Here is a 22,696-nt window from a genome sequence, read left to right on the forward strand (position 1 = left end):
TTATGTTGCTGTCAGAAAGAACAACATTGCCCCATTTGTTAGGAAATGGAAAGACGACTTAGAAAAAATCATATTCAGTGAAGTAAGCCAGACTCAAAGGAACATAGGCTCAACGGTTTCCCTCATTTGTCATAATCAATGGAAACCTTGGGTTCTTCTAGCACAGATTTACAATAAAACAAAACCTAGTTACATAAGGCCATATAGGATGACACTAAATGAAAGGACCTCCAGGATATAGAAACAAAAGCCATATAATGAGTGATTGTTGTCCTTAATGTCATATGTTATCCCTCATCTTTTTTGCTGTCCCTTGGTTATCTCATATTGTTACAGTATTTTACCTTGTTATCTGATATATTGTATATATGTTTATTGGTTATTTGAAATCGGATGGGGAAGGGAGGAAAACAAGATGAGGGGCGGGAGTGGGAGGAGGGAAATGGGGACCAAGACATGAGAAAGGGTATCAATGTTTGTGAAGTAATGCCCCTTCTATCTGATGAATATAATGTAACCCTTCTATTAATTACAATAAAAATATATGAAAAAAATAATACTGACTGTTGGCTCCCACAGAGGACTGCTAAAATATGAGCAATATAAAAGCATGCATTTTTTTCTTCCCAGATCTATGGCTTCCTCAGCAGTAACTGAATACAAATCCCTGAGAATCTAAGAATAGCCCAGAGCTATTCTGCCATAAATGTTATTTTCTTCCCTTTTCCTTTCAACCTGAAAAAGGAAAAACCTCATGCTCTAGTCTGAACAAGGGAATCACAGGTTCTTAATATCCAGAGTGTTTCCTATACTGAAAAGAAAACCAAGAGTTAATGTTGGTTGTACCAACACAGCCCTAAAAAGGCTGAGGCAGGAGAATATCGAGTGTGACACCAGTCTCCAGATCCTGTCTCAAGAAACAAAGACAAATAAAATAAAACATAAGGGAAGGAGGAGGAAGAAAGGAAGGAAGGAAAGGAGGGGAGGAGGAAGAAAGGAAGGAAAGAAGAAAGAGAGAAAGGAAGAAAGAAGAGGGAGGAAAGAAGGAATAAAAGGAGAAAGAGAAGGAAGTAGGGGAGAGGAAAGGAGGAAGGAAGGAAGGAAGGAAGGAAGGAAGGAAGGAAGGAAGGAAGGAAGGAAGGAAGGAAGGAAGGAAGATAGGAGAAAAGAAAGGCAGGAAAATAGATCTTATTGTTCTAAGGCATTCTCTTCCCCATTAGTTCAACTCCCAACCCCAAAATTAAAGATGAGAAAAGCTTTCTGTTTCTAAAACAACAGTCTGCTCGCAGGCATCAATCAGCACTGACCACTTATGGAAACTTGGCCACTAGTACCTACTTTGAGTCTGTCTAACACATTTGGATCTAATTGGCAGTCTGGTTTAGACCAGCCAAAAAATATAGTGTCGTACACAGCACAGATCAAAGCAAAAGCAAACTTGCTTGCAGATACTGGGCTTTGGTGGCCAAAATTAGGCAGGCAGAATTGGGAGATTTTTTTTCTTAGACCCAGGTAAATGCTCTCTAGCTTATTGAGGAAAAAAAAATTTCTAAAAAATCCCTCATTTAACTAGGTTGGGTTTAAAATATGAAGGAACAAGAAAAAAGCATTCTGAGTTGCTGGCACTTGTGAGTTGTTAGAGAAAAGGCCATTTATTTTCTTCCTTCCTCTAAACAAAGTAGGAACTGATATTTTCTTTGGTCTTTAACATAAGGAGAGACCTGGATTTTTTTTTTTTTTTTTTTTTTTTTTTTTTTGCCAGTCGTGGGCTTGAGCTCAGGGCCTGAGCACTGTCCTTGGACTTTCTCAAGGCTAGAGCTCTAGCCCTTGAGCCTCAGCACCATTTCTGGCTTTTTTCTATGTATGTGGTACCGAGGAATCGAACCCGGGTCTTCATGCATGCTAGGCAAGCACTTTAACCACTAGGCCAAACTCCCAGCCCCGAGACCTGGATTTTTTAATTAGATGTATGTTTCCAGTCTACAACTATACCTCAAAGCACTTTCAAAATATGTTGATTTTAGGAAGAGAAAATGAAATTTCTCCTTTTATAAAAACCAACAAAAAGGTCTTTCTTTTCTTAACTCCAATATTATACAGAAATACCTATCCACCTGATTTTAAGTGTGCTTAATGAGCATTAAAAAGAAGATAGTGAAAGCCATTCCCAAATATTCACTCAAATATTATTGGGCTCCTCTTAATGTGGAAAGAGTCTAGAAAGGTAAGTTCAGAACTGGGCCTTTGTACTTATTACATCAAGTTATCAAAACCTGGTGAGACAACATACACCTTCATTATGGCCATCGCCATGGTTGAGTTACACCATTGTTCAGCACGTATGTCACTGCTTCTGCCCTAATCTCTTCTAGAACATTAATGTCTTTGCCCAAGAATGTGTACAAAGTTCGGTTCTGGATTTCCATCTTTGTGGGGTTGGTTTTGTTGGTTTTCTTTGTTTGACTGTTATGTGTCTCTCCTGGGGCTTGAACTCAGGAGCTTGTTTTGCTCAAGGCTAGTGCTCTACCATTTGAACCACTTGGTGAAGATAAGAATTTCACACTTTCCTTCCCCCTTCTGACTTCAAATCATGATTTTCATATCCCAGTTTCCTGAGTCCCCAGGAAATGAAGTCATTTTTGAAAATCTTAAAAAAGCAGAAGTTAAAAGTCAACAAATGACTTCAAAGGCAAAACCAAAAATGGAGATTTTTTTTTAATCCTCTTGTTTGGAAGACTTAGAAACACAAGCATCTAGCCTTGAGAAACAGCTGCAAGGAAAACAGGCAAAACATTCATTCCATAACTCAAGAGTTTGCTTTTAACTATGAAAACATAAAGGCCACCTATGACTCAGTTCCGAAATTTCTCCCTCTCTGCACAGAACAAATGGGTTCACAGAATTAATAGAGAATGTTCACCTATAGAACAACATCTGCGAAGTTTAAAAAAAAAAAAGTCCAACTTTCTTCAGTTTCATTTTCCCTTCCTTGATCAGCAATTGAGGAACCAGCACTCCCAGGAGGCCAAACTTATATGATGCAGAGAAGGCCAGGTCCCTTCTGATTTGCATTCTCATCTGTGGTTTCTTGTCTTTCCTCCCAGTAAAGTGAAGGGCATTGATTAGCAGAAGGCCAGTTTAGCCAGAACACACTGTTCTTGCTCCCTCCCTCCTGGTCCTATTTAACAAGGCTCCAACAACTTCTCTATCAGATGTACAAAGGAATTACATGGGACAAAGGGCAGAAGAATATTCTAGTGAGATTGGGCTAATCATCTATTACAATAATGTAGAGTTGCAGAGCTAAGTGGCATTGTGAACAAGCTTTGGATCTTCCAGTTCAAGGAGGAAGTACGTAATACATTAGTTTACCCTAGGTGAAACATCTCGTTTGGTTTTTAAAGGAAATTCTTGTCCAAGTAAAGAAAAACAACATGATCAATCAACTCCCTCCAACATTCTCAGAGCTCAGTTCCGTTTCCAGTCTTTCTGAGGCTTCTTATAGATTATAGAGTCTTCCCCAAGTAGAAGTGGATGGTTTGCTTGAAATGAATGTTTTAAACATGAATGTAATCATTAATATAAGCAACTCCTCTCTGCCCCCTAGTTTCATCAGAATTAATTTAAACTAGAAAAGCGAATAGAGCTACATCTCCTTCTATTTATGCGAGTGGTCCTGGCTGCTCCTTCGCCATGGCCTGTGAGTCATTTTATTTATTCATTCACTGCTTTATAGCCCAAATGATGTTAGCGTGAGTCCCCATTTATAGGTCTCAAATTTTAAAAACCCATTTTCAGCTTGGCTCTGGGAAAGACTGATGATAATTGTGTACTGAAATTAAGATTTATCACAGTAAAATTTTCAAGTAAGAAAATAGCACCACCACAAATGTCAATAGCACTAGTTCTGTGCTTGGTAGTCACCCAAATGCCAAAGATACTCTTGGTTTGTTTGGCTTTCTGCATTTGCCTATTTGATTTATGTCGTTTATTTTTCCAGTCCACTGCAGACACTAGTCTGAACCAAGCTTTCATTACAAGATACCTGGATTGCAGCGGTGGCACCTTAACCATCTCCTGTTTCTAGCTCTCCCCCTTGTAATTCTGCTGACACTCTACTGTCTGATTAACCTGCCACAAGACAGCTTTTTTTGTATCATCTTTCAAGCTAAGAGCCCTCACGTGGCTTCCCAGAACAGAAAGAACACATCAGCGCGAGAGCACTGGTACTCTTACTCTTCTCATTCTCCTATGCCCTACAAATGCTTTGTTTCTATGTTTCCACTTATTTCAGCGAAACAACTTCACTTCTGCCAAGCTACTATGTCCTCATCAGAGCCCCACTCTGAAATGCCCTTGCTGACCACAATCCTGACCATCTATGAAGGACTTGATCCAGAATGTCCACTATAGAACCCCAGTGGAAGCCAGGCACCAGTGGTTCACACCTGTAATCCTAGCTACTCAGGAGGCTGAGTCATCCTGGGCATGAGAAAGTCTGTGAGACTCATCTCCAATTATCCACCAGATACCAGAAGTGGCACTGTGGCTCAATAGGGTAGAATGTTAGCCTTGAGCTGAAGAGCTCAGGGACAGTGCCCAGGACCCAGGTTCAAGCCCCATGACCAGCGAAAGAAAGAAGGAAGGAAAAAAAGAAAGAAAGAAAGAAAGAAAGAAAGAAAGAAAGAAAGAAAGAAAGAAAGAAAGAAAGAAATTCCATATTCTTATTGCATTTATCAGATCTGGACCAACAAGAGGGCTATTCATATTCCTTCTCTTCCTTCCTTCCTTCCTTCCTTCCTCCTCCCTTCCTTCTTTCCTTCCTTCCTTGCTTCCTTTCCTTCCTTCCCTCTCTCTCTCCTTCCTTCCTTCCCTCCTTCTTTCCTTACTTCTCCCCTCTCTACCTTCTTTCCTCTTTCTCTTCCTCCTTTCCTCCCCCAATTCTTTCCTTCTTTTATCCTTCCATCCTCCTTTTTTGGGGGGAAGAAGGTGGAAGGGGCTAGGCAAGCATAAGATCTAGAGTTCAAACCCCAATACTGTCAAAAATTAAAACAAAAATGGATAACAAAAATGAATCCCGAAGACTTTCAAATGTTAGTTTTACCTCCTTAGTTATGATATATTTGCAACATCAGGAGTAAATACAGCACTATGTTTTGCTATGTCTACTCTTAAAATCACTCTGTTAAAAAAACTTCAGTGGAAATGCTTCATGACAGCTGGCAGCAGTCACCTGGAAGAACAGCTTACTGAGACTTTCAAGCAATGCAGGGAAAAAATAAGCACATTATAGTTCAAAACTCAAAATGATCCTAAAAGTGTTTCTGAGCATCTAACTTTTTAAACTTAATTTACTGGGGTTTTTTTGGGAAATGCAAACATAATTTTGTGTACTACATTCAAAAGCAAATCTATTATTTAAGCATGAATAAAAGTTTGAATACGTCATACCTGTCCACTTACCTACTTAACTATCTTCTATTCACACACACACACACACACACACACACACACACACAACACACAATCCTAGACACCGCCATGAACACATATACATATGTATGTACCTTCCACTTACAGAATGTGCATTGCATACCAAAAACAATGATAAATAATAATTACACTTTGGGACACTCAGGATAGTCTGTAGTGAGTCTCAAATAAGACCACTGAGGTCTTCCTTTGTTAAACAGTGGCCTGTGCACTGAATTACTTGGGAAGGGGTGGTCCTTCTGGAATACCAGATTCAATCCAATCCTGAGTCTTCTCAAGATTTTCTTAGAAAGTTGTGAATGGGTTTTCTAAATTCATTCGAAAAAAAAACAAATCTGTCCCATGGTAAGACTGAATTGTCCTCTCCTGGAGGCCAGCTGGAAAGCACAGCTACTGCTGATGCGTTGGCAATACCAGGTTCTATGACAACTTTGAATCCGAAGAACCCTAGTAGGATTTTAGATACTAGTCAGTCTAAAATCTCCCCTGAACTTGAGTTATTATTAATCACACTGATTCCATTACTTAGGCTAATAGTTTGCTTTGGAGTGGTACAGAAACAGAATTTACAAAGTTAAAATTCCTTTTGTAGGGCCGGGAGTGTTGACTAGTGGTAGAATGCTCGTCTAGCATACATGGAGCTCTGAGTTCGATTCCTGGGTACCACATACACAGAAAAAGCCAGAAGTGGTGCTGTAGCTCAAATGGTAAAGCGCTAGCCTTGAGAAAGCCCACGGTCAGTGCTCAGGCCCTGAGTTCAAGCCCAAGGACTGGCAAAAAAAAATCCTTTTGTAAATGACCACCACAAACATTCCCCCTGGCAGTCTCACAATGCAAATAATAGAAGTTAGAGATGTGGGGAGTAGAAACCTAAGAGATCTGAGTGTGAAAACTAGAGCCAAGGTTGATTTGAGACGTTAACTACATGGGAAGCTGAGAAGGAATGGGATGCTTACAATATCTAGGAGCAGGACCCATGTCCCAGACAAGAACAGAGCCCCGCCAGCCCCCGCAGTGTTAGCTCCACTGACTGGAGACAGAGAAACAAGCCTCAGAAAGTCAGGTTTCAATGGTGACAGAAACTAAAGAACCAGATGTGTATTTTTCAAGAAATTTAAATAATGACAAGGTCCCTGGGGGAGGAGAGGGGAGAGGGCTGGTGTTCCTGAAAACCATGGGTTCACATTCCAGCTTTGCCATTAAGCTATGATAAAGCCTTATGACATGTCACCTAATTACCGAGTCTTACTTCTCTGGAAATTAAGAGCCCATGTAGGCATGGGAACACTTACCTTCTAGGGTAATATCAACAGCAAAAAGAAATGTTTGAAAGTTCTTTGCATGCCAGGTGTTCTATAACATATATAACCAAGGTTTTATATAAACTTCCCTTTGCAGAAATCACTGGGTTGGCTATAATTCGAGCATTTTCTCTGTACATATCCAGTGCATTATAAATGGAAGGAAAACTAAGCCAGTTTTGCTTACATGTCTTCATGAAAAGGTGACATAAAAGATTTTTTAATCAAGATATTTATAAATCTTCCCATCATTTGTATGTAATTCATCATGCTATGCATGAATTTTATCTGCTTTATACATTTTTACCATCTCTAGGTTGTATATATTATGATAATTCATCAATTTGTGACAAAAAGTAAATTGCATTCTGAGAGTTTTTTTAGCATCTTTAATACATTCCTTTATCGAAGACAGCTTTTGAATCACATTAAAACCACAGGATTGGCGCTTCCATGAGTTGCATTTTATTTTATTTTATTTTCTATTTTATTTTATTTTTTAATATGGAGGTAATATATAGAGAGGTTACAGTTACATTCGCCAGGTAGTAGGTGCAGTCCTGGGCTTGAGCTCAGGGCCTGAGCACTGTCCTTGGACTTTCTCAAGGCTAGAGCTCTATCGCTTGAGCCTTAGCACCACTTCTGGCTTTTTTCTATGTATGTGGTACAGAGGAATCGAACCTGGGCCTTCGTGCATGCTAGGCAAGCACTCTACCACTAGGCCAAACTCCCAGCCCCGACATAAAGGATTTTATGGTTTGCTTTTTTTTTTTTCCTTTGGTCAATCCTGGGGCTTGAACTCAGGGCCTGGGCACTATCCTTGGACACTTTTTGCTCAAGGCTAGCTCTCTGCCACTTGAGCCACAGTGCCACTTCCAGCTTTTTCTGTATAACGTGGTTCTTGGAAATCGAGGACACCACCACTAGGTCACCCTCCCAGCCCTGCTTTTTTTTTTTTTTTTTTTTTTTTTTTTTTGGTTCTGGGGATGGAACCTAGGACATTGCACTTGCTAAACAAGCACTTTGTCATTGAGCTACACCCCAACCACAAATGATTTGTTTTTGAACTAAAAGCAAAACATGATGGGAGAAGATCATACCTTCCCCCAACAGACATTTGGAATCATGGAGTGTGTTTCAGGATGACTCTCTTGCCTTTTTCCCCTTGTCTTTCAGGACAATGTCTGGTTGGAAATGTGTCACCCACAGTGACATCCATAGCAGGCCCAACACAACTCCATCTTCTCATACCTCTCTTTCATCACTCAGGAGCACTTTGATCCTCAGAATTCCACCTGGTCTTCCTAACCTGACCTGGGACAGATTCACACCAGATGGTAAATGGATGGCCCACTAACACAAAACCCAGTGAGCAGAGCCATGCCTGGAACCAATGGCATGTGATTACAACTTGAGTTCCTGTCCCCAACCTTAAACTCCCTGGATGGGCATAAGGTATGGAGGACAGAAGATGTCACACACTTGGTTTATGCACACATGGCACCGAATTGGCCAAACCTCTCCAAACCTTATTTCACATGCATTTAATTTGTGTCCACTGAAGTCCCAAGGCAAAGCTGGGATTCAGGACAAACCAGCAGGATTGCAATGTGTTTGTTTTTAGTTAAATGAATTAGTTTGGATTTAAAACATATGTCTATATTCATCAATATTTATAAATTCCAATTTGCCTTAAGAAAAAAAAGGTATGTTGAATGTGTCTAACAGTGTTAACTATCCATCCATTCTCACCCAAAAGAAAATGTGCACCTCAAATCATAACCTCAAATCACTAAGGAACCTCAGAATAAAATATTTAACATTAGACTTAATTTCCTTCCCATCAAAAACTTGGGCTGGGAATATTGCTTAGTGGTAGAGTGCTTGCCTAACATGCATGTAATCCTGGGTTTGATTCCTCAGTACCACATAAACAAACAAAAAAGCCAGAAGTGGCACTGTGGCTGAAGTAGTAGAGTGCTAGCCTTGAGCAAAAGCAGCTCAGAGACAGTGCCCAGGCCCTGAGTTCAAGCCTCAGGACTGGCAATTTAAAAAGACTGAATTCGGGGCTGGGAGTTTGGCCTAGTGGTAGAGTGCTTTGCCTTGCATGCATGAAGACCCAAGTTTGATTCCTTGATACCACATACCTAGAAAAAAAGCCAGAAGTGGTGCTGTGGATCAAGTGGTAGAGATCTAGCCTTGAGAAAACCCAAGGACACAATGCTTAGGCCCTATGCCCAAGCCCAGAACTGGCAAAAAAAAAAGCCTGAATTCTGGCTTTAACAGATATGACACAAATCTGATAACATTGAAAACCATAAAGGTAGAAAACAGAATTCTTCATACACACCTGAAACACATTCAGCACATCCATTGTTGAGAAACCCATCTCCAGCTTCTGAAACGGTTGGCTATTGAACGACAGGCCTACAAACACATTCAACTATGTAATGCTGATGGGAGAGGACTTGGGTTTTGAGTTACCAGTCACTGAGTTCAGACTGTAAACATCAAAAGGCACCTGTGAGAATGTACTTCACCAGGATGAGGTAAGCACTTTGGTATTTGAAGCATAGAACCTCAGGGAGCACTAAGGCCCTGAAATCAGCAAGTCAGGTGCATATGGCCTTGTTATTTCTCTATTGAATTGCCTGCCATCTTCTGTTCTCTGCCTGAGCCACAGGGATGATGGGAATATGATCTCAAGGGCTGCCCAGCTTCCTTGGGTATACTGTTCCACACATCAAAACACAGACTGTACAAGCCAGTTACCAGTAGTTCACATCTGTAATCTTAGCTACTCAAGAGGCTGAGGTCTGAGGATCATGATTAAAAGCAAGCTGGGCAAGAAAGCCCATGAGAGTCTTATTTCTAATTAATGATCAAAAAAGTAGGAAATGGTGCTGTGGCTCTAGTGGTAGAGAAATAGATTTGAGAACAACAAAAACAAAAAGAAACAAAAACAAAAACACCTCAAGTTCTAACTTCAAGACACCGGACTGACACTACACACACACACACACACACACACATACACACACACACACACACACACACACACACACACACACACACACACACAGAGATTATTAAGAAAGGGATATGTTCTCACAGATCTAAGACAGGCTTGAATTCACTGATGACAGTCTCACAATCTCTTTCTGCCTCGTCAGACTCTTGGCAAGATATGAATACTAAACTATCGATTTCTCTAAGAAATGAACCTAATGTCTGTTTCATTTATCTCCTCGGCTTGTTCTCAAAATCCTTTAAATAGCTTACATAAATAAATGATAAACAAAACATCTAACTGTAAAAACAAATTCTTTCTCATCCAGTTAGACACAATCTTTAGGATCTTAAGAAAAAGTAGATTAACAAAAATAATAATTGAATTACAGAAAAACTAATTATAATTTTCCAAATTCATAATTTACATTGCAATTAGTTTGCTAGTTATGGCATTGATTAAAATCACTGCTATCTAAAATGCCCATTCAGTATTTCTTGAGGAATGCAAATTCAAGCTTTGCAAATAAGGACTACACTTTGAAAATGAAATTAATGTTGACATTCGGAAGAAAAACATAATCCCCAAAACTGTTTTTACATAAATCTTACTGACTTTTCCCAAACTGAGTTATTAAAAAACAAAATTTAAATGCTAAGTTAATTGTAAACATTCTCCAGGAGGTATCATTTTGGAAAGAATATGACAACATTAAATAAAAAGATACCAACACTCAGAGGAAAATGAGCTTTCAGTTTTGTAGAAACACAAGTTCTAGTTGTTAGCCAACTTTCAGCACCCAACTTTAGCCAAATCCTGCTTTGAGTACTAATCAAACAGAAACCATCCTAACACCTCAATGTAGTACGTTTCTTTAACACTCTTCACAAGGAACATGGTCTAACAGAATTTCACACGATTAGGACCTGATCTCAGAGAGCACTTAATTCAACCCTCAATTTTACTGAAAGAATGTGTTTGACATTTATCTGTGTTTTACATGAGGCGGTAAGAGATTTGTATTGTTGATTTTCTGGCTGGTGATCGATTCCTATATACACTGGCTGTGTGAAATACCTTACCTAGCAAAAGTAAATCAACAAGTACAGATATTACACTGGCCCTCGTTTTAAGCAGCACAGCAGCAAGATGAGAAGAATGATAAACAGGGTTGACATTGGAATATACAGTGAACATGAGTGGGGAAAAATGAAATCTACTTAATCTAACTAATGTAAACTAACAAATAAACATAAGAAAGGCCAAGCATGGGTAGCTCATGCCTGCCTATAATCGTGTCTACTTAAGAGATCTGAGCCTGAGCATCAAGGTTCTCCAATTCACCACCAAAAATCCAGAAATGGAGTTTGGGTTCAAGGGTTGAGTGCTAGACTTGAGCAAAAAAATCTCAGGGACAGGGCCCTGGACCTGAGTTTATCAGCCCCGGGACTACACACATACACACTCACAGAAAGAAAGAAAGAAAGAAAGAAAGAAAGAAAGAAAGAAAGAAAGAAAGAAAGAAAGAAAGAAAGAAAGAAAGAAAGAAAGAAAGAAAGAGGAAGGAAGGAAGGAAGGAAGGAAGGAAGGAAGGAAGGAAGGAAGAAAGAAAGAAAGGAAAGAAAGAAAGAAAGAGAAAGGAAGAAAGAAAGAAAGAAAGAAAGAAAGAAAGAAAGAAAGAAAGAAAGAAAGAAAGAAAGAAAGAAAGAAGGAAAGAAGGAAAGGAAAGAAGGAAAGGAGAAGGCGGAAAAGGAGAGAAGTCATTTTGGTTTTGTTGTTTTTTTTTTTAAGACTGCAAGCTATTATTCCTTTCAGTGACATTGAAAATTCTGGTACTTCCTGTAAATCCTTAACCTAGGATTTCATAGTACTTTGGTTGGTTCTTTTTTTTTGGGGGGGGGGGTCGGTTCTTAAAGAGAAAATTCATACCGCAATCTAAAATTGTGCAGCAACGCAATGGTGAACACACTTGATTCCCTGCTCACATTTATTGGAGTTTGAGTGACCAAAACAGTTACTTTCTTCATTAAAAATCCTGACAATATACAACAATCTCTCAATTTCTTAAGTACATAACAAAACACCCTGGAACAGGAATTGACATGAGATCAAATAGCCTACAGATATCAATTCTGTCAGCTTTATAAAATGTCATTTATCTAAAGCATTTCTGTAATTGCACACACACACACACACACGCACACACGCACCATGAACAGAAATAAAACATCTTTTAGAAGCTCTGTGTAGGAAAGGCTAAAGTAATAATTTAGGTGATGAATAATTTTTAAGAGAAAATTTCAGATTCTGAGAAACAGTGAGTTACATTCAAATTAACATTTTCAGGCATGGATAGGTAAGGGTTTTTTTTGGTTTTTGGGTTTTGTTTCTTTTTTTCTTTTTAATGCAGGCTATAAGAAAATTCTTTTCCAGAGGTATTTATAAAGTACAGAATTGAAATCCAAAGCAAATATTCATAGCACAAACAAATGGAAAACCTAAATTTCAAACATTTGCTTCCACGTGGCTTTCCTCCTCAGTCCCCTGCCTGCTACTACGAAACCAGTCCCAAGAATAGGAGCACCCACGAGATGTTGTACCATGATGTCCTAGGGTGTTTCTGGATGGTTAGCCTCCAGTGTCAGATTGTCAGCTCCCTCTGTCATACATGAAGTCTGTAGTCTGCTATGGCCTACTACCAGAGGTATGTTTGGGTACCCACCGGTTCCTGTTCCTTCTGACAACCTCATGCACATTTCATGATTCAAGGAGGAAGTCACCACTTTTTCAGGTACTGAACAATACTTTTTAAAAATTTAAATCCAGTTACTTAAAATCAGTTTGATTGATACACTCTCACTCCCTAGATTGCCCTCCAATCCTAAAGTGGCTAATTGTGTTATAAAACCCCCATGGGAAGACACATTCAATTCTGCCAAAGAAATAATACAGCTGTGTCTGCCATGTTTACTCCAAGTTCATGAGCATTTCCTTCGAGAACACAGCATTGCAGGTTATTTGAAATCCGCCACTGTTTAAGAGAGTCTTTGTGCAAGCAAACTCAGGACATACTAGTGGAGAAGTGTGTAGCCTCAGCTAACATCTTTGGTACAAAAATCCAATTTCAGTTGAGCCTTTCTGATGCCCTGAGGAATGAGAAACACCCTTTCTCTATAATGAGACAGCCTCATAATAACACCAAATTAACATAAAGCAAATTAAATAAAGAACAAATTCACTATGCAAACATATGTAACATTTATATTTATACCAATATGAAATACAGCCACACATCAACAAGGGTATTTTTTTCTGAAACTTTCTTAGAGTTTCAAAGGAAAACAAAATCATTGGTGAGGAAATTCTAATACATGACTTAAAAAATGATTTTGGCTGGTTGCTATTTAACAAATTCTAGAGTTTCCCTCTAGGTTCTATACAAACTAAATTTAAAAGTACATTGTCGTACTACACGTGTCAGATATTAATATTTGCAATTGAATTTAAAATCTTTAATGTACACCCCCGCACATACACATACACTTAGGATATTTCTATTACATAAACAAAGTATCATTCTTTAATAGTAGGTCCAGGATAGCAGCAATTCAATAATCTAGTTACCCAGTTACCTCAGAAAATATGCGAGGGTCCTAAAAAGTCCCGATGTGGTATCCCTGATTATAATTCTGTCACTGGAAAGAACGTATTTTATCTTTTCAAAACCCACTTATTCAAACCTGACTAATGGTACAATGAAAAAAAAAAGTAGGCCACAGTGAATGAGATGATATAAATCCAAACTATTGAAGATACATACATAAAAGCATTTCCATCTTATCCTTCCATATCTTGTCTTATCAAAGGCCTATACACAAAGAAAGCACTTGGTTGTCTTAGCTTCTGGAAGAGCCATTTTAGGTTATGCTGAGAAAAGAGCTCCTCTGAGCTGCTTGGAAATATGTAAACAACTCCATTAAATTAGTGCTTTTATAGAGATGGCATGATATTGTACTAAGCATTGTTTTAAAAGAGTTATATTTCTGAATCTATGATACTCTTATATCATACCTTGTATGAACCTACAATCAAAATTCATTTATACACCACACACACACACACACACACACACACAGCTTCACTGAAAAACCATTTTACTCTTAGAAGGGTTTTAAGAAAACAATTATCTACTGTTAAGTATAGCCGTGCATACCCAATGGGAAGAAATTCCAAGTGGGCTATACATCATGATTCTAGATGGACATGTGAATTTAATATTTACCTTTTACTATTGTTGTTGTTAGTTGTGGGGCTTGAACTCTGGGCCTGGGTGCTGTTTCTGAGCTCTTCAGCTCAAAGCTAGTGCTCTACCACTTGAGCCAAGCACCACTTCCAGTTTTCTGGTGGTTAATTGGAGATAAGAGTCTCACAGACTGTGGTGCCAGGCCGTCTGTGAATCGTGATCCTCAGATCTCAGCGTCCTGAGAAGCTAAGATTACAGGTGTGGGCCACCAGCGCCCAGCTAATATTTACTTTTGTTGGATCCTTTCAGGTTCAGTTCCAAATCTGTGGGGGTGCTATACCCACAGAGCCCAAGCAAGGTCCCTTGTTTTCTAGCTCTACCACTGTACTCCATGTAAGCAACCCACGAAGTTACTAGTTGTAAGAGAGGAGTTGGTTACCTTACAAACCTAACAATTGCCACTGGAGCACGACGGCTCACACCTGTCATCCTCGCTACTCAGGAGACAGTGAGTAACAAGCTTGCTAGACATCATCTCAACCACCTGAAAATCAGATATGGTGGTTCACGTTTTAAAAAAAACTACCACAAATAAACAATAACAAAACAGTTCCTACTTTTAAAATATCAAATGCAAAAAGAACTGGGTACATGGCACACATGGTACAGTGTTTTGCTTAGGACCACATATACACCAAAAAAAAAAATTCGACCACGTTGTTTTCCATGCTGCAACCCTTTTCGTGAGAAAGGATAACTCTCAGCCATTCCTGCTGCTTGAAGCTGAGATCACACACAGAGAAAGCGATTGTGCTTCTGCCAGGTCACAGTGGGAATGCTGGGAATGGCACCGCTAGTGCTCTTCACCCGCACAGCGATACTGACTCCTAAGATAAACAGCCTGCTTCATTCTGAAGAGAATTCCTCAGGGTGCAGCTTTTATCCTGCCCCCCTCCCCATCCCAGGGGTTTCCACCATGTTTCTCATGGTGGTCAAATCAACACAGAACAGACTCTCTTCAGTTAGCGTATATGTTGCCAACCAGGACAACACGTTTATTATACAGAATGTTCACTCAGGCTCCTTGAATTTGGCTAGAAGATAGCAGCCCCGCGGGATCCTTTGAATGACAAAATAACGATGTATCATTAGTTCCTCCCAAATAGCCCCCAAGCTCCTCTGACATGCTACACACACACACACACACACACACACACACACACACACACACACACACATATACACACAGAGTCTTGACTGTAGATCTGGGTTTCTGGCAACACAGGAACACTTGCACGAGGGATTTGGCCTTTTCCAGAGCTGAATGCTTGTAGACAAGTTCAAAGTCTGGACACAAGAGGCACTTCCAAAGTTTGGCAAGGAGGAGGAGTCAAGATCGATAAGTGGGGCTTTGATCACTATGCTGTCTCAGTTAAACTGGACATCTGGGGCACGTGAACACAAACAGAGATCTTTAGGTTGTGGCTGGGTCATGCTTTTTCTTCTTGCCCCGACAGGACTTGCAGACACAACAGATGATACATGGAGAGGCCAGGAGCAACAAGGGTGAAGTCACCAAGGCAATGATGCCTAATCCCACAAGAATCCCCACCACCTGGAAATTGAGAGGAGGAAAAAAAAAGGGAGGGGGGAATATTTTAGCAGTCAAATCAATCCCTACTATACCATCTCCTGTCAACCATAGCAAAACTCATACATTCCAACCTGAATCCCAAGGTAATAGTATGGGGCTTTGGGGGTTAATTAGGAGAGTGCTTTCCCTCACTTGTAATAATTAGTACACATCTAGGACTCTCCTAGCCAAGGATTACAATAGCTCAAAACCTAGGTACATAAGGTCATATAGGATGAGACTAAATGGAAAGATCTCTAGGATATGGAAACTAGAGCTTTATCTTGTGTGATTGTTGTTCTTAATGTACTATGTTATGTCTCTTCTCATTTGTTGCCCTTTGGTTCATCTCATATTGTTACCGTATTTGACTTTGTTACCTGGTATATGGTATATATGTTTATTTGTTTATTTGAAATAGGGAAGGGAAGGGGGGGAAACAAGATGATTGGGAGGGGGTGGAGGGAGGGAAATGGGGACAAAAACATGAGAAGGGGTATCAATGTATAAGAAGTAATGCACCTATTACCTGGTGGATGTAACTGTAACCCCTCTATACATTACCCAGATAATAAAAATAAAACTAAAAAAATATACTAAGAAATAATATATTAAGAAAATATATTAAGAAAAGAGTGGTAGCCATGTGATGGGATTCATACCCTGGCAGTAGGAGACATTCAAGCACTTTCTTTCCCTTGGTTCTCTCCATATAGGACCCAGTAAGAAAACAGCCATCTGTTACATTGGTGAAACAGGAAAACAATCCTCACCAGAAGCTGTGTTGGTCCCTGTTTAAGCTATCCACTCTCTAGGCAAGTTGTTATAGCCACACAAACAACTATCACAGCGTCTCAAACATATTAAGACCATTACATTTTCACACCCTTTCACCCATGCTCAACAATGGCCTAAAGTAAACACAAACTAAAAAGACACAAACAACTAAATCAATGATGAGAGCCAACGAAAAATGAATTCCAACTCAAGTTCAAGCTGTAAGTTCAGACTCATGAACTATTGGTATTGGCTCATTTTCTGCCTGAGTTTCCTCAGTCTCATAGGGATGTTAATAATGATTGCTAAGATATGACCAACTGACTTCCTCAAAAGAAATGCAGCCTTTGATAAATATAAAAATACCACTGAGAACAAACCACGACCACTTTGAACCTGCCACATAAACACACAATGGCATGTTCAGAGGGATTTAAGGCTCAGCAGGGGCCCATAGAATTTTAGAACACTGCCTTTGATAGCTTTTGTCCTTTAAGTGCTTCCATGGTTTTCAAGAGGAAAGTGCATCTGCATTCATTCTACCGGTCACTGTCAAATACCGGTTTCCTGGAGCTTCTGCATTTGTCCAGATCATTTTCATAAATTAATTTCAGGTGGCTGCCTCCCACACCCGTTTCTCCTTTGCTAGGTCTAGAACCTCTCAAGTGATATGGGTAAGTAGGAAATGGAGCGGAGAGAATGAAGGGGTAGACACTTGGAACCATTACAAGTCTAGTTTATCTCATGCTTCCTTCAAGGGCAGGGTACCTGTGTTCGATTCCACATTACCGATGCTCTTGAGTGGCCAAGTTTATTCCTGCATGGTCCTTTGTCATAATGCCTGAGAAAAATATCGTTCTGTAAAACAAAAGCAGGAGTTTCAGTAGACATGCTGCTAATTGAGGATGAGAAACAGATATAAACAAACCATATCAATCACTTAATGATATCAGTGGCTCTCTTTTCAGCACATCTGGGTAGGTTTATAAGTCATCAAGTGAAAACAGATTGTAATTGGTGAAATTGATGGGTGGATTGACTGGCTCCATAAGAAAAAAAGGAGTGACATGCTCCACAATCCACACAGCTAAAGTGAGCAAACTAGGTGAAACTACAAGCCTAGACTGAGGAGTGATGGAGAAGATGACATCATGGTCCTGAGATAATAAGAAATTGGTTAACTAGATGGAGGGGCATGAAAGTATAGATGTTAGGTAGTAAAAAGGAGGGGTTTTGTCAAGAAAAATGTGGGGAAGACATAAAATAGCCATGGTTTAGACATGTGGAACTTGACAGCAGAGTCAACAGAACAGGTCATGAGGGCAGCTTGTTTCCTAGATCTGTATTTTGGAATAAAAGATTCTGGCACCAGTGATTTTCCAAGGATGGAAGAAATAGAGATGGATGAGATTGCCCAGGTCAAGACTTATTGTCTAAGAATCAAAGAGGATGAATTCGTTTAATAGTGGGTCAAAGGAGAACCTAGGAAGGAGGTAAGGAATAGCCAAAAAGATCAAAGGGCCATGATGTCAGTGAAACAGATAATCGAAGGAAGATAATGATGTAAACACAATGGAATTTTATCAGTAAGAAATCACTGGGGCCGGGAGTTTGGCCTACTGGTAGAGTTCTTGCCTAGCATGCATGAAGACCCAGGTTTGATTCCTGGGTACCACATTCATAGAAAAAAGCTGGAAGTGGTGCTGTGGCTCAAGTAAGTGGTAGAGCTCTGGCCTTGAGAAAGCCCAAGGACAGTGCTCAGGCCCTGAGTTCGAGGCCCAGGACTGGCAAAAAAAAGAAAGAAAATATACAGAGTGCTTTATGTATGAAAGTAGAACAACAAAACATGTTGAAATGGTTTCACAAAGAGGAAAAAGGGAAGAAGGAAGAATGGCATGTGGTGTGGCCAGCTTTGAAGATGGAGAAAGGGAACAGCAGGTGTAGAAATTCAAGCAACCCTCAGAAGGTAGAAAAGCAAGGAAGCAAATGTTCATGTATGGTCTCCAGAGAGGAACAAGAGTATTGGAATCTCAGTATTAACCTGATAAGATCTATGCTGGACTTCTAATATATAGGAATCTAAGAAAGTAAATGTGTGTAGTCGTGTGCCACAAAGGTGGTGACAATGTGTTGTGACAGGAATGTAAAATAAAGATACTCATAGGTCACTACAGAACAGAGAGAATGCCCATCCAAAGCAGGAAATGCCTTTAAAACAAAATTTGGACTGTACAGCTAAGACACCCAAAGGAATCAGAAAGAGTGCTTATAATTGTCTAATGTAGCAGGGAGGGGGTTCAGCTGTAGCTCAGTGGTTGCTTCCAGCACAGCCAAGGACAACGGTTCAATACTTGGCTCAAAGGGAACAAATAACAAAATAACCATAAAATGGAAGGCTCAGAAAGCTCCATTGAAGAAAAATAGAAAAAAATATATTTTTTTAATTTGGTAGCTGTCCTTGAGTGCTAGGCACTGTCCTTGAGCGCTTTTGCTCAAAGTTACTGCTCTATATCCCTTGGAGACACAGCTTCACTTCCAGGTTTTGAGTAGTTAAATTGAAGATGAATCTCATAGGGACTTTTCTACCCAGGCTGATTTTGAACCATGACCCACAGAGCTCGTAAGTAACTAAGATTAGAGGTATGAGCCACCGGTGCCCAGCAGACTTGAAATTTTAAAACGGGGCTGTGATTCAAGATAAAACAATGAAGAAAATGTGTTCAAGGGAACTCACATCCAGGTTCTGCAGACAGTACCAGCAAAACGTGTGCTTGCAGTTCTTGCACATCATCTGAGCACAGCCTTCGTTGCGTTCAATATAAACCCGGCAAACAGGGCATTGCTTAATGGGGGCTTCAGCGTCTGTCCCAAAGAGGGAACTAGGGAAAAAAATGGATAAGAAATTAGATTCTAGAATTATATTCTATCTGTGGTCTAAACAGGTAATCAGCTCTCTATTATCTGTACTTATTAATTCATTTCCAAATAAAAGAATGCAGTAGAGAAGGGAATGGTGAAAATGCGAAAGATACCGATTTGGAGTTGCTCAAATCACTCAAAACAAGGAATTTTAATGTACTTACATTGGCACGTGGTAAATTATATTAATTATACTTTCGGCAGCTGAGTTAACACATGGATTTAACAAAGTGATATTTGCACCCCTGAGCACATTGTGTGGATAAGAAATACAAAGACAGTTACGGCACAAAGAAACCAGCTCAGTCTCCAAATGGGGCAGAGATAGTCTGTCTCATGATTTGCTCATTAAGTGAAGGAGTGGGATCAAAAAATCGAGACTACAAAACAAATGAAAATTCCTGATTCAAACCAGGATAAGAATGAGCTGCAGCACTGAGTTACAGCACACAATCAACCACAGAGCTGTCAAATCTATCATCAGATTTGATATCTTTTGTAGTGGTGGGAGGGTTTTTATTTCATTTTTTTTTTTGGTGCCAGTACTGGGGCTTGAACTCAGGGCCTGGTGCTATCCCTTATCTTTTTCACTCAAGGCTGGCACCCCACCACTGGATCCATTCCTCAACTTCCAGCTCTTTGCTGACTAGCTGGAGATAAAGGTCTCATAGACTTTTCTGCCGCCCTGGCTTCAAAACTCCATCCTCAGCTCTCAGCCTCCTCAGTGAGTAAGATTATAGATATGAGCCACCAGTGCCCAGCAAGGGTTTCTATTTTAATTTTCCCTTTCCCCATGAGGAAACAGACTCATGGAAGACACACAGAAGTCACAAAGCTGCAATGGCAGAACTTGAGTCATTCTTTCCTCTGAGCTCTTCACAATGCCCTATGACATCCATCCAAAAGAGTTTACCACTGGGAGAATGTGGAAGGGACTGACTGGCAGGGGATGCTTCTGACTGCTGTGTGTGTTAGGCCTCTTTCTCTTTCTCTATTTGTTTGGTCTAAAATGCAAGCCTAGCACCACATCCAGGTAACATGACTATTCTGAAGACTAGTTCTACACACCGTGGCTGGGTGATTAAACCAACTCGACCAGAACACTGTTTGGCTGTTGTTGTTGTTGGTCTGCTTCTTGCTCATGCAGAACAGCTGTAGCCTTAGGCAAAGCAAGGAATCTCACAAAGTCTCTCCTGGAGCCCTAGTGCTGCTATAAAACTACCATATAGAAAGGCACAGACTTCATTGCTTCTCATCCTGACAAAATCCCAACTTTGGCACAGCCATGTTAGAATACACTTTCAAGACAAATCTGCTCTTCCTTTATTTTGTAAAAACTTAAGGCCAATGATAAGGCCAGGAGCATGGCCTAGTGGTAGAGTGCTTGCATGAAGCCCTGGGCTCCAGTCCTTGGTACCACATACACAGAAAAAGCCAGAAGTGGTACTGTGGGCTCAAATGGTAGATCACTAACATTTAGAAAGCCCAAGGACAGTGTGTAGGCAGAGCTCTGCTATAGATGGCCTACCTCATGATCTGGCAACTGAAGTAGCTAAGTAAGTAACTTGTCTCAATTTTCAAGGAGAACATGGATCTAACACAATGGTAGGCAGACATTCATCTAAGCCAATACTATGGAGAAGCTATGCCCCATGGAGCATCTTTCTCTAAAAATCATGCTATTTTCAGCAATCCCCCAAAAAGTTCTTCTAGGAAAATTCCTAAAAATTCCTTTTAGGAATGGTTTTTTTTTTCTTTTTTGCTTTTTACTCTTCCTTACCAACTCACCAATTCTGTGCCAATTCTCAAGAAAGGTCTATAGGGAAATAATGAATTGTCTTAACACCTGCTGTAAGGTAACTCCTCTCCAGCGCACATCTTCTGAGTCTGAATCATCTCCTTTTCCTTTCTTACCCGTGCTCCGTTGGCAGGACAATAGGCTGGATGTCTCTACAGGAGACATCTGCATGCCAAGCATCCTTGCAACATGAACAGAACTTGAGGTGACAAGAAGGGCATTCCACCAGCACCGGCTGTCCTTGGTCACTCTCTGCAACAGGGCACACTGTCTGACAGTCTGCCACAGGACACCATGTTCGGTGTGGATCCAGGTGCACTTCTGCAACAGAAAGAAGAAGAACACAGTGATGGGCTACCTCTGTCTTCACTCAAGCTTTCTCCCAGTCAAGGATGCTCTGCTACAGACTCACATGAACAGAAACACAAATATAACCTCTTCCTAAGAGGTACAAACAAGGTTGCTCAATGCTACTATATGTTTCTAAATTAGATACTAGTAAATCTGTATTCTAGTCTACTATGCCCAAATGCAACTCGAGAAAGATTTCTTACCTTCGGGCACTTAAAATAGGCAAAAACTTTAAGTGTCTTTCATATTATTTGGACACCACCCTAAAAGAAACCTGTCGATAAAGAATCTTAGTAGAAGTATTTTTAAGCATTTTTTCACAAAGGATTTTGTCCTTGTAGAGCCCCAAGAAATAGGTAGCATAACAAGAAATTGAAAAACAAGGAAGTCAGAATGTCTGTTGATCCAGGCATTCTGAATGGTCCCACTAATGTGCTAGGAAGAGACAATTAGTCAAAGATCCACAGGTTCTAACACCAAGAAGCAGAGACTTCTCAGAGTATGAAATGATAGTCATTTCACACTGGTCAGATCCAAGTAACTGGCGTGCAGGAGAGGGAAAGACAGAATTCAAGGGTAAACAACCATTTATTCTTAGATTTCAGTAACAGATGTATGTTCTCTTCCTATAACAAGACCTTGAAGAAAACACACTATGTAAAAAAAAATGAGGTTGTTTCGAGGGAAGACTAGCCCTTTATTCATAGAACCAGTCTTCTGCAAATTCCTCATGCATAGATTCTAGTGGTAAGCCTCCAAGGGCTTGGAATTCCTAGAAATTTATATTCAAGAGGCAAACAAATCCAGAGAGTGAACAAACAGGAAATGAAGGTATTAAGAGTTAATTATCTTGTAAATTTAATATTGGGAAGAGTATGAAAGGTTTCAGTAAACAGTCTCCATTGATGACTAAGGAAAAAAGAAAGAATGTTTATTAAACACACAGGGCTCCAGGCAAAGCCAGCATCATGTCCTTCCAGATAGCAGTCCAGAGACTAGGCAAAGGGAAGGTTTCTCTCCCAGGCTCCTGATGTCAAAGAAGGATTTCTGGATCTTTGGTTCTCTAATCATGAAGGATTTCTTAGTCCAATCTGGGTCAAGGTGCTGAGGAAACACTGGTACTGCCTGAGAGAATCCTACAGCCCGTGGCCCAGTGGGCATAGATAGAACT

The 22,696-nt window shown here is 40.1% G+C and overlaps 1 protein-coding gene across 10 annotated transcripts in view; it reads right to left on the reverse strand.

The window, feature by feature from the left end:
* Positions 1-15,064: 15,064 nt before the first annotated feature.
* Positions 15,065-22,696, reverse strand: part of Rnf144b (ring finger protein 144B) — a 129,790-nt gene continuing 122,158 nt past the window's right edge. For 9 of the 10 annotated variants that reach the window (XM_090356325.1, XM_090356324.1, XM_090356322.1 and 6 more), the window contains 4 exons: positions 21,291-21,495; positions 19,192-19,336; positions 17,226-17,315; positions 15,065-15,662 (listed from right to left, as the gene is read on the reverse strand). In XM_090356325.1, coding sequence (XP_090212451.1) covers positions 15,522-15,662; positions 17,226-17,315; positions 19,192-19,336; positions 21,291-21,495 — 581 coding nt within the window. In that variant the 3' untranslated portion in view covers positions 15,065-15,521. The remainder of the gene's footprint in view (positions 15,663-17,225; positions 17,316-19,191; positions 19,337-21,290; positions 21,496-22,696) is intronic. The other variant, XM_090356321.1, reaches the window with a different exon arrangement.

Source organism: Megascapheus bottae, chromosome 22, assembly GCF_031878675.1.
Source record: "Megascapheus bottae isolate mThoBot1 chromosome 22, mThoBot2.hap1, whole genome shotgun sequence".
Classification (NCBI taxonomy): Eukaryota; Metazoa; Chordata; class Mammalia; order Rodentia; family Geomyidae; genus Megascapheus; species Megascapheus bottae.